Source organism: Mauremys reevesii, linkage group 1 (assembly GCF_016161935.1).
Source record: "Mauremys reevesii isolate NIE-2019 linkage group 1, ASM1616193v1, whole genome shotgun sequence".
Taxonomy (NCBI): Eukaryota; Metazoa; Chordata; order Testudines; family Geoemydidae; genus Mauremys; species Mauremys reevesii.
This window is the reverse complement of record NC_052623.1, coordinates 11,296,663-11,308,491: the sequence shown is the minus strand read 5'-3', so window position 1 is coordinate 11,308,491 and position 11,829 is coordinate 11,296,663. Positions and strand designations below refer to the sequence as shown.

General features: G+C 48.6%; 1 protein-coding gene across 1 annotated transcript; it reads right to left on the bottom strand.

Annotated features, from left to right (window-relative positions):
* Positions 1-249: 249 nt before the first annotated feature.
* On the bottom strand, positions 250-1,704 carry LOC120401026 (olfactory receptor 52D1-like). The gene is made up of 2 exons (XM_039530537.1): positions 786-1,704; positions 250-401 (listed from the first exon to the last, which is right to left on the bottom strand). Exons 1-2 carry the CDS (start codon positions 1,702-1,704, stop codon positions 250-252), a joined length of 1,071 nt encoding a protein of 356 aa, XP_039386471.1.
* Positions 1,705-11,829: the final 10,125 nt, after the last annotated feature.

Sequence of the window (11,829 nt, the reverse complement as noted above, 5' to 3'; positions counted from 1 at the left end):
TGACATTACAAGTGGAAGAAGGAGACTGTCAGGACATCGTAAAGAATTTTTAAAATAGCTTCTGAGTAACTTGCAGGGCTGAGATTCACTAAAAAAAACACCCCATAGCAATGTAGGGTGATGTTTTTTAGCCTTCCTCTCAGAACACAGCCGAGTTAAGTTTTTCTGTAACTGCTCAAGTAAAGTCGCAAGCTATGGTGGAAAAATACAATATACATCCAGAGGGAATTCTGTGCTTGAACACAGGTGCTAGTTGGAGTCAGCAGCCGCCACACTTGGGCAGCCATTCAAGGCTAACAGATAGGTAGATATGCAGATTGATGCTAGATGGTTGGGTGGAGGGATGGAGGGATAGATTAATGTGTAGAACTTGGTCTCTGAGGTGGGATCAGTCTTATACCGGGTACTGTTGGGAAAAGGAGCATTGTTGATTTTCAGTGTTAAATATGAGCCAGTGATATGGGTAAAATAAGCAATGATCTAAACTTTCATCCCCCAGTTGAGGTCAGAATTAACTTCTGCTAAAAATAATTACTTGTGTTCATGGCGATTGTGTTCTTTCGGGTCTTGGCCAGGATTGTCAACCTAGCTGGAAGGGAGGAAGCACCAGAACTTTCATGAGAACATCTTCTTGTGGGATTTCCAGCCTGAGGGTCTCCAAGGTTCCTTTTAGATCAGAATTGGAAGCTCTGGGTGCCTATCTGAGCCTTCTGCGTCTCACTCATCGTGGTTCAGCATCCAACGCTAGTGGGGGTAAAAGCCCAGCCTGGATCTCTTTGGATAGAATGGCCTCAGCACCCGGCCCCTGATCTGCTTGGTCTTCATGCCGTATATGATGGGGTTCAGCATGGGCGGCACTAAGAGGTAGAGGTCTGCCAGCAGGATGTGGATGTGTGTGGGGATGTTCTGGCCCCAGCGCTGTGTGTAGAAGGAGAAAAGCGCCGGGGTGTAGGAGACCAGGATAATGCACACGTGGGAGCCGCAGGTGCTCAAGGATTTCAGGCACGCGTCCCTGGAAGAAAGGCTGAGGACGGCCCGGAGGATCTGGATGTAGGAGATGGCGATGAAGATGGAGTCTGAGCCCACCACAAAGGTTGCGGCCATTATCCCGTAGACATAGTTGGCCGTGATGTCCCCATAGGCCAGCTTCACCAAGGCCATGTGCTCGCAGTAGGAGTGGGAGATGACCCTGGGCCCACAGTATGGCAGTCGGCTGACCATGCACATCAAGGGGGTCAACAGGCCGATGCCCCGCACAAAGACGGCCAACCTGATCTTGGCGATGACGGCGTTGGTGAGGATGGTGGTGTAGCGCAATGGCTTGCAGATGGCGATGTAGCGGTCGAAGGCCATGGCCAGCAGCACCCCCGACTCCATGGCAGAGAAGCTGTGGATGAAGAACATCTGGGCCACGCAACACTCAAAGCCGATTTCGTGGGAGCGGAACCAGAAGATGCTCAGGATCTTGGGCACGGTGGAGGTGGTGAGCACCAGGTCGATGCCGGCCAGCATGCAGAGGAAGTAGTACATGGGCAAGTGCAGACTCGGCTCCGTCGTGATCACAAAGAGGAGGGTGAAGTTCCCCAGCAGGGCCACAACGTACATGGCACAGAACGGGAAGGCGATCCAGAAGTGGGTGGCCTCCATCCCCGGAATGCCCATTAGGAGGAAGCTGGAGGGGGTGGAGTGATTGTAGCATGACATGGTGCACGGCTGGTTTCCAGGACCATTTTGGAGGCTGGAATTGAAACCACACAGCAGGTTAGTGTTGGCAATGAAAACGCTTTGTCACTGCAGGTTGTTCCTCTCTGGACCCCAGTGCATGCAGAATGCCCCTGTCTGCCTTCTCCCATATGGAGAATTGCAGCCCCATCACCCCGGCCTCCACCAGCTCCTGGGCCTCCCCGGCTTCATTCACCGCAGGAACCAGTTCAAAATGGCCGTCTTTTCTACAGCTCTCCCAGGATTTGCTCAAGCTGTGCACAAGGACCTTTTCTCTATGCTCTTCTCACTGCTGCTTCCCCTCAGAGCTGGACCACAGCTGTACCCCCAGTTCCAGTTTTGGGGACCTGAAACAACAACTAGCCCAATGTCTGAATGGCTTTATTCGACAGCCCAGAAGAGTTTAAATGCAAGAGAAATGGAAGGTTCAGTAGAACCCTGAGATGGGGTCACAAATGGGGTCACCCCTATGCCTTAGAAGGGTGTAAAGAGCATCTCCTTCTGGGGAGGGGCGGGTGATGGCTAAGCCTTGTGGGAGCACTGAATCAGCACTTTCCCCAGGCCTCATCCATCACTTTTGGAGCAGCGTTAGTTGTGGGGCTGCCCCATGGAGGAGGTAGGGTTTCACGCACCCTGGGCTGTAGCAGCCATCTTCTAGATGGACTTCCTATTTGTGGGGGCCTTTTGTCCTGCATTATGCGATGGAAACCTGCATCTCCTGGGAGTTAACGGAGGTCAGTGTGTGTAGATGACAACTGTAATAACAATATAAGAACGGCCTTACTGGGTCAGACCAATGGTCCATCTAGCCCAGTATCCTGTCTTCCAACAGCGGCCAGTGCCAGGTGCTATAGAGGGAATGAACAAAACAGATCAATTTTGAGTGATCCATCCCTTGAGTGTTGTCCAGTCCCAGCTTCTGGCAGTCAGAGCTACAGGGAGACCCAGAGCATGGGGTTGCATCCCTGAGCGTCTTAGCTAATAGCCACTGATGGACCAATCCTCCATGGACTAATCTAATTCTCTTTTTGAACCCATTTAAACTCTTGACCTTCACAACATCCCCAGTGAACCTATTTCACAGGTTGACTGTGCATTGTATGAAGAAATACTGCCTTTTGTTTGTTTTAAACCTGCTGCCTATTAATTTCATTGGGTGACTCCTAGTTCTTGGGTTATGTGAAGGAGTAAATAACACTTCCTGAGTCACTTTCTCCGCACCAGTCATGAGTTAATAGAGCTCTACCATATCCCGCCATATTCCCCCCCTTCGTTATCTCTTTTCTGAGCTGAACACTCCTAGTCTTTTTAATCTCTCCTCATATGTTTTTATTAGGTTTTTGTTTTTTTTAGAATTTATTAGTATTTTTAGTTTGAGCATCTATTATGATGTCTTTAAATTACTTCCATGCAGCTTGCAGGCATTTCATCTCTGTCACTCTTCCTTTTAATGGAAGTTTAACTAGCTTCCCCATTATTCTGTAGCTCCCTTTTTTGAAGTTAAATGCTACTGTGGTGGGTTCCTTTGCTATTTCCCGCCCACAAGGATGTAAAATTTAATTACATTATGGTTGCTGTTACCGAGCATTTCAGCTGTATTCACCTCTTGGACCTGATCCTATACACGATTTAGGATTAAATCAAGAATTGCCTCTCCCCTTGTGGGTTCCAAGGAGCAGTCCTTAATAGTACCTAGAAATTTTATCTCTGCAACCCGTCCTGAAGTGACATGTACCCAGTGAATGGGGTGGGGGGTAGTAGAAATCCCCCGTTATTATTGAGATTTCTGTATGTGTAGCCTCTCTATTCTCCTGGAGCATTTCACAATCCCTGTCACCAACCTGCTGAGGTGGTCGGTTTTATATTCCTACTGCTATACTCTTATTATTCAAACATGGCATTTCCATCCATAGAGATTCTATGGTACAGTTTGATTTATTTAAGATTTTTACTATATTTGACTCTCTGCTTTCTGTCACATGCCACCAGCACAACCTGCTCTGTCATTCCAATATATTTTGTACCCAAGTATTACCGTGTGCCATTGATTATTATTATTCCACTGAATTTCTACCATGCCTATTATAGCAATAGCCTCATTTAATACCAGGCTCTCAAGTTCACCTACCTAGTATTTAGACTTCTAGCAGTTGTATACAGGCACTTATAAAATCTGTCAATATTTATCTGTCTGCCTAATGAAGTTGCAATGATCGTAATACTTTAATAACTGCTCGTCTACAGTGCTTTTTAGGCAGAGATCTCAAAATCTTTCACAAAGGAGGGGAAGTATTGTTCTCCTTAACTGTACAGGTGGGGAAACTGAGGCACAGAGCAGGGACTTGGTCAGCTACAGAATGGGAAATAGAACACAGGTCTCCGAATTCCCAGTGTACAGACTTAAACTCATTAAACAATGGGGGAAGCAAAGTCCTCCAGTGCTTAAGCGTCATAGACTTTGTGCTCTAGGCCCGAGGATAAATCCTCTACCCCTAAAACGCTCTGAGAATTTCAGTCTCACAGGCCAAGAAACATTTCAAAGCACAGTTACCAGGTTCACTTTGTGCGGTTTGCAGTTTAAGGCAACCTATTTCAAAGTCACTACTGGGGAAATGTCCAGATATTTTTCTCTCTGAGACTTGATTGTAGAAAGAATGGAGCCCGCAGGGTAATAAACTAGGTGAGCTTAGAGTTCTTTGAGCCGGGTCTGCAGCTGGTATAGGCAAGCACAGCTCCCCCTGACTGCAATGTGACAGTGCGTGTGCAGATGCCAGAGCCAGCTGGCTGGGACGGCCATGAACGTCCTTCATCCCTGTATCCTGTGTCTGCAAAACCACTTCATTTCTCAGCCTCTCTGTTCCTGGCATTAAATTATTCCTGGGCAGCGCTGATACCCCCACTGGTTCCTGGCATTGTACCACGTCTTGCCGTGTATAATAAAGCACCTTCAGATGCATGTTGCACACAAGATGCTGTACCCAGAGTGCTGTCCTAGAGCCAGTTTCTCCTTGTGTGCACTGCTTCACTCTCTCCTTATGAATGCACCTCCCCCTCCCCCATGGGACTCCGCACCCACTGTATTAGACCCTCACAATCGGGAGAAGCAGTTCCTGCCCTTGGGAAGCAGGAAGTTCAGAAATAGCCCATCCCTTTGGCCTGTTTGGGCTCACTCCCCACACGGACTGTCCCCTTGGCCTGGGCAGAAAATTCCTTCCCTAACTCTGCCTCTCTCCCACCTGGCCCTTGTGCCTGAAAGGCAGGGAGTCTTATCTCTGCTGTCCCCTCGGTCACATGTTTGCCCTTCTCATATGCCCTGCAACCACAGCTCACAGCTGTAAAGGACCAGGGCCTTTCTGGCCTGCCCTGGGGGCATGAACGCACGTCTTCCCAAGGCCCCGCGCTTTGCTATAGGTTCCCAACCTTTACACGGCATCTGAGACAGAGCCGTTGTTGGGTGGGCTTCTCCACTCCCATCCAGGATCGCATGGACCATTTCCCCTTTCCCTGGCAAGCACATAATAGCCCTGTGGCAACTAGTTGCCAGCCGTTGCTTACATGGAAACGTAATAAGAAAATATGTCTGTATTATTAGCTACTGAGAGCCGGAACCAAAGAGAAGAGCCAGTAGCAGCGTGTGAGCAGTCAGTGCCGCATGGACACAGCTTAGGAACGAGGCCTGTTGATAAACATACACAGTTTATGCTCTGTTGTCATAGCCGGATTGGTCCCAGGCTATTAGAGAGGCCAGGTGAGTGAGGGAATATCTTTACTGTACCAGCCTCTGTTGGTGAGAGAGAGACACAGAGCTCTGTGTGGCCCAGAACCTGGCCTCTCTCTCGCCGACAGAAGTTGGCCCAATAAAAGATAGTCCCTCCCCAACCTTGTTCTCTCTGTGCACAGTTTAGACAGATTTGAGTGTGGGTTCCAGTAGCTCCCCACAGACAACTCTTTGGACTCACATGTAGCTACCTGCATCTCATTCACTTTGTGTGCAAAATAATTGCAATGTTTTTAAAACAGGTTTTTAAAACTGTTTGGGGATTTTAAAAAGTCCCCGGAAATGGAAACTCACTTGGTAATAAACGAATTGCAGTAGAGCCCTGTGCAGATGAGGCTGCAGCATTTGATTACCAGTCATTTGCCTGGGGAAAGCTCCCCTGCATCGATATTACAGCAGGAAGGCTGTGCTGCTGGTTGAAAAGAAATCAGGGAGACCATGGCTGCTGCTGCTGCTGAAATTTGTGTAAAAACAGACCTCGCATAGAAGTGAATTTTACAAAAGAGTCTAAGTCACCAAAGAGATGCAGACTGGACTGGTGTGATGCCAAAAGTGGTGCAAGTAAACACGGGAGAAAAGAGTATTACACGGTGTTACCACATGTGTGTGTGTCTAAGGTTGTAGAAAAGAATGTTTGAGGTTGTGTTAACTGAGGAATAATTTGCAATCACATCATTAAAGACTAAGAAATTCATACAAAGGGGGCAGAATTCAGGTTGTGTTATCGTTGCCGTTTCTTGAATTCTGAGCACTTCCCATTCCCATAATGCCCTTTTCCCAAGTTATTAAATAGTTCGCTCATAAAGAGCCAAATTCTGCTCAGTTACACTGCTGTAAATCCGGAGTGGCTCCGATTTGTGTGGGACCATTTTATATTTACACCAGCATGACTGAGAACAGGACTTGCCCAAAGTTTTCCAGTGCATTTAAAAATGATGCATTAACAGGGCCCCTGATTAAATCCGTACTGCCCCAACTCACCTAGCTCCGTCTGTATCTTCTTCACCTTCAGTGAATGCCACAGTTACACACAATCTGCATGATTCTCCAGTCTGCCGGGACAACCCGCCTGGGGTATTTATACCTCTTAAAGAAATCCTCTTTACTCCCCCAGCTGGAATTCAGAGCCTTTCTTCATTACAGAGGAAAATCAGCTGTCAGGCGTAGGGAATAGCCACAAATAGTAACAGTAAATTAACCCATTCCTATTTTACAGGAGCTTAATAGCTACATCTCTATTCAATGATATGGGATTGATCTTCAAGACAGGATGTGCTAGGGTGTTTGTGTGTGTGTGTGTGTATGTGGACGTGCCTAGTTTAATTGTGCATTACGCCCTAAGGCATGTCTGCATGAGGGGATCTGCACAACTGAGGGGCTGCATGTGCAAAAGTGCCTATGATGTTTGAAGACTTGTCCCTGCATGTTCAGGGCTCTGTTTAGGTTCGAATATAAAGTCATCAGTGCCCTTTCTGGTTAACAGGGCGTTACCCAGGTGTGACGTTATTGATATAAATTGGGACCATATAGAACATGGATTGCAACCAAGGTCCTGCAGTGGCACCAAATCTTAGATAAAGGGGGTCATCTAAGGTGTCTAAGACCAGATTATGGGTTGCTGGTTATAATTATGCTGTCTGTATGTCTGTATCATTTTTAGTTGAAGTTATGAATGTTGGCTCTATGCTGTCTGTATTTCAAGTTTGTGCTGTGCTTCTGGGGGAAGCCTCCCAGGCAAGCTGGTGTTGGCTCTGCTTAGCCTGCTTGATGGCCCATTAAGGACCATCACCTACACAATTGACCCATGGAGAGAAGGCAGACACGCCTTGTGACTCAGCAAGGTATGCAGAGACTTGTCCAGGTGACTGCAGACTCCATTTTGCTGTGATTTTCCACAGTGAGAACAAAGAGATTCTTACACCTGGAAAAGCCTATATAAGGCTGATGCTTCATCTCCATCTTGTCTTCAGTCCTGCTTCTTACCTCTGGAGGGACTTTGCTACAAACTGAAGCTCTGCACAAAGGACTGAATGACCCATCCCAGTGGGGGATGTTCCAGAGACTTGATTTGAACCTGCAGTTTACTCCATCACTGCTGCAAGCCTGAACTAAGAACTTTGCCATTACTGTATGTAATTGATTCCATTTAACCAATTCTACCTCTCATCTCTACCTTTTTCCCTTTGTAAATAAACCTTTAGATTTTAGATTCTAAAGGATTGGCAACAGCATGATTTGTGGGTAAGATCTGCTGTGTATATTGACCTGGGTCTGGGGCTTGGTCCTTTGGGATCGAGAGAACCGTTTTCTTTTATTGGGGTGTTGGTTTTCATAACCATTCATCCCCAGGACGAGTGCACTGGTGGTGATACTGGGAGACTGGAGGGTCTAAGGGAATTGCTCGTGTGACTTGTGGTTAGCCAGTGGGGTGAGACCGAAGTCCTTTTGGTCTGGCTGGTTTGGTTTGCCTTAGAGGTGGAAAAACCCCAGCCTAGGGCTGTGACTGCCCTGTTTGAGCAATTGGTCCTGATTTGGCACTCTCAGTTGAGTTCTGCCAGAATCGCTCCGTCACACCAGGGTTTTCAGAACCCAAAGCAGAGGTGAATTAACTGCTTCACTCCAGGAATAAATCAGTGGGAACACAGTGCTTCCGGCTGATGAAAGATCGATACAAGTAAACGTGCTTTTATTTACAACGACAATTTATTAAAGTTCCCACAGACACTAGCAATAGGTTTAGAACATCCCATATCATTACCTAGAATTCGAGATGGCATCGAGTAGTTGACAGTAGGTCAGTGATGGCCGGTTGCTTCCCCACCAGGGAGCAGGATTTCAAGAAAAAAATCTCTCAGGATAGCTTCTGAGAACAGCTCCAAAGTACACGCTATTATCTAATCTTTTTTAACTTACTTTTACCAAACACACAACTCAAAGGGGGTGGGTCATCACCTCTCCTAACTTCAATCAATTACTTATCAACAGACATTCCTAACAATCTTAGTCATAATAAGCTTCTATATCAAAGGTCAGGGCCGGTGCAACCATTTAGGCGACTTAGGCGGTCGATTAGGGCGCTAAGATTTGGGGAGCGCCATTTTCTCCGGCATTGACCGCGGTGGCCGGATCTTCGGCCACCCTCGTCGCCGCCGGCATTTAGGCGGAGGGAGCTGGGGCAGGGGAGCGTGGGGAGGACTGCCTGCAGCAAGTAAGGGGGGGGGCAGCACGCAGGGGAACTCCCCGCCCCAGCTCACCCCTGCCCCGCCTCCTCCCTGAGCACACCGTGCCGCTTCACTTCTCCTGCCTCCCAGGCTTGCGGCGCCTAAGCTGATTGGTGCCGCAAGCCTGGAAGGCAGGAGAAGTGAAGCAGCCATGGCGTGCTCGGGGAGGAGGTGGGGCAGGGGTGAGCTGCTTCACTTCTCCCACCTCCCAGGCTTGCGGTGCCAATCAGCTTAGGTGCCGCAAGCCTGGGAGGTGGGAGAAGTGAAGCAGCAATGGCGTGCTCGTGCTCGTGCGCGTAGCAAGGGTGAGGTGGGGTGGGGGGTGCCTCAGGGCAGAGGGTGGGGGGTGGGGAGCTGCCTCTGGGGGGCGCCTCAGGGCGGAGGGGGGGGAGATGCCTTGGGGGAGACGCCTCAGGGTAGGGGAGCTGCTGCTGGGGCACATCAGGACGAGGGTGCGGGGGGGGGGAGGGCGCCAGGTGGAAGTTTCGCCTAGGGCACGAAACATCCTTGCACCGGCCCTGTCAAAGGTGCCCAAACTCCGGGTCTCTATCCACTTATTTTCTTTCAGTCTCAATTTGCTGATTCTTTTCGCCCTTCCTCCCATTCTGAATAGCAGAAACTGCAAGTCTGCAGCTAATTTTGACCTTGCGTTCAGAAGCCCTGCTTGTTCAAATGATCACTTAGCTACGTGGTGTTCTATTTCATTAATTCATGGTGGCTGAATGCACCCAATATGGTTGCAATTAGCTTGATCAACATCTGGGGTTACTACATCCATCCAATCCAGGGCAACAAGGGGGCAGAATTAGGGTGGATGGATAAATAGCACCTTTCCTCTAAGGATCTCAAAGCACTTTATAAACTTCAGTGACAACACGCTTGTAATGTAAGTCAGTATTATCATCATTTTACAGGTGGGGAAATGGAGGCACAGAAAGGGTAAATGACTGGAGGCGGGACACTGATTAATGCATATACACATCAGCAGAACACAATGTCCCACACTCGGTCCAAAATGTCCCACAAATTGGTGGACCCTCCAATGCCCTACATCAGGAGATCCATTGAGAGAGGGGTTCCCAAAAGCTCAGAACTGCTTGTTCTGTGCGATATGAGGAGATCATGGCCAGAGGTGGTTTGGCTGCAGGTGTTGGGTCCTTTCCATATTAGGAGTCAGATGTGAGTCCGATATTCAGATGAAGTGCCATGCAGAAGCGGGGAAGGGACCTGCATGCCGTGAAGCACTGCCCTTTCCGTCTGGCTGTGAGGCTGCCTCAGCCTGCAGGACTCAAAGGCTTCAAAGGTCCTACAGAAAAACAAAGAGACATGGGAACTTCTGTTGGGTTCTCGCATGTGTGCCACTAACTGAGGGGGAGAAGGAGAGACCTTCTGTGGGCAAGTCATTCCAACACTGTCCTCTGCAAGGTATCGTGAACCTTCCTCTGCGGCATCAGGTACTGGCCAGCGATGAGGGCAACATACTGGACTAGATGGATCTGGTCTGGGGACTTCTAGGTTCCTGCCTGGCAAGGCATATAAACCGCTATGTTCTAGTGGCAGGAAAAGGGCATTTCTACTCGGGCCCACTTCCTAGACCAGGGAAAAGCAGACAATTCTGCAACTCCGTTGCTGTCCCCTCTGTGGAATGGTGGATGGTGGATGCAAGGCAGAGCTCTAGGGTTCCATTAGCCACCTTCCACTCTACCCTCTGCAACACCCGCCCCCCACTATCTCAGCTGGCACCTTGGTGACATTCCCAGCTGGCACTGTGGTGACATTCCCAGCTGAGGACAAGCACAGTAGCCATAGAGAGAGAAAGGCCCAGTGGTTAGGGCAGTAATTTAGGAGGCCTTCGTTCCATTCTTCACTCGGCCACAGGTGACCTTGGGCAAGTCCCTCAGTCTCTCCGTTCCCAAGCTGTAAAATGGGAAGAATAGCTCTGCCCTACGCTGTTATCATAGCTGTGCAGTATGTAGAACAGCTCATGTTCAGCAAGACTGGGGCTGGGAGAAGCCTGGTACCTTGAGTGAATTCCAACTTGGATCCTTACATTCTAGCAGCCTCAATTTCCCCCGGTGGGCGATGTGATAGTGGATGTGACAATCTCCTACACTTGCTGTGCTAACCAGGCATGCTGTGTAGCTGGTGCCCAATGACTGTCACAGTCAAACCAATACGTGGCTGCATTTCAGTGCTGGCTACATATACACAGTCCAGGAGTGCAGGAATCTCTAGTGGAAATTCCTGTTGCAAATTTTCACCTCGTTCCAAGTGCCAGACTAAGATTGTAACAGATCTACTGGTTCCTTCAGCTGCAGATCCTCCAGTGGAAACCAAGAGAGACCAGTAAAAGTCTACACCAGGGGTCGGCAACCTTTCAGCAGTGATGTGCTGAGTCTTCATTTATTCACTCTAATTTAAAGTTTCGCGTGCCAGTAATACATTTTAACGTTCTTAGAAGGTCTCTTTCTATAAGTGTATAATATAGAACTAAACTATTGTTGTATGTAAAGTAAATAAGGTTTTTAAAATGTTTAAGAAGCTTCATTTAAAATTAAATAAAATGCAGAGCCCCCCGGACCAGTGGCCAGGACCCAGGCAGTGTGAGTGCCACTGAAAATCAGCTCGCATGCTGCCTTCGGCACCCGTGCCATAGGTTGCCTACCCCTAGTCCACACAGACCAGAAGATATCAAGAGAGAGGAGGAGAAAGACCAGTTCAAGGATTCCTATGGAGTCTACTGGAATCGCTCTGTCACAGCCGGTGAAGGGAGAAGGCCCAGAGCCCAGACTTCACCCTGAGCGGGAAAATCTTCACTGCTCTTTTGAGCCCCACAGCCTGAACCCTGCGAGCCGGAGTCAATTGACCTGGGCTCTGAGATGCTGCCATGGTTTGGGGTTTTTATTTCAGTGTAGACTTATTTATAGTCAGGAGGATCCACTTGTTGCACCGAATGTCTCCCCACTGTTCACAGGGTTACTGAATGCCTCAGGGGAGTGTGGGGCTGAAATGAGGTGAGATTCCTTCTTGGGAAGTTTACCGCACCCGGGAACTGAAACATCAGCACAGATGGGAAACTCTGTAGGGCACCTTTTCATTACACGTGTG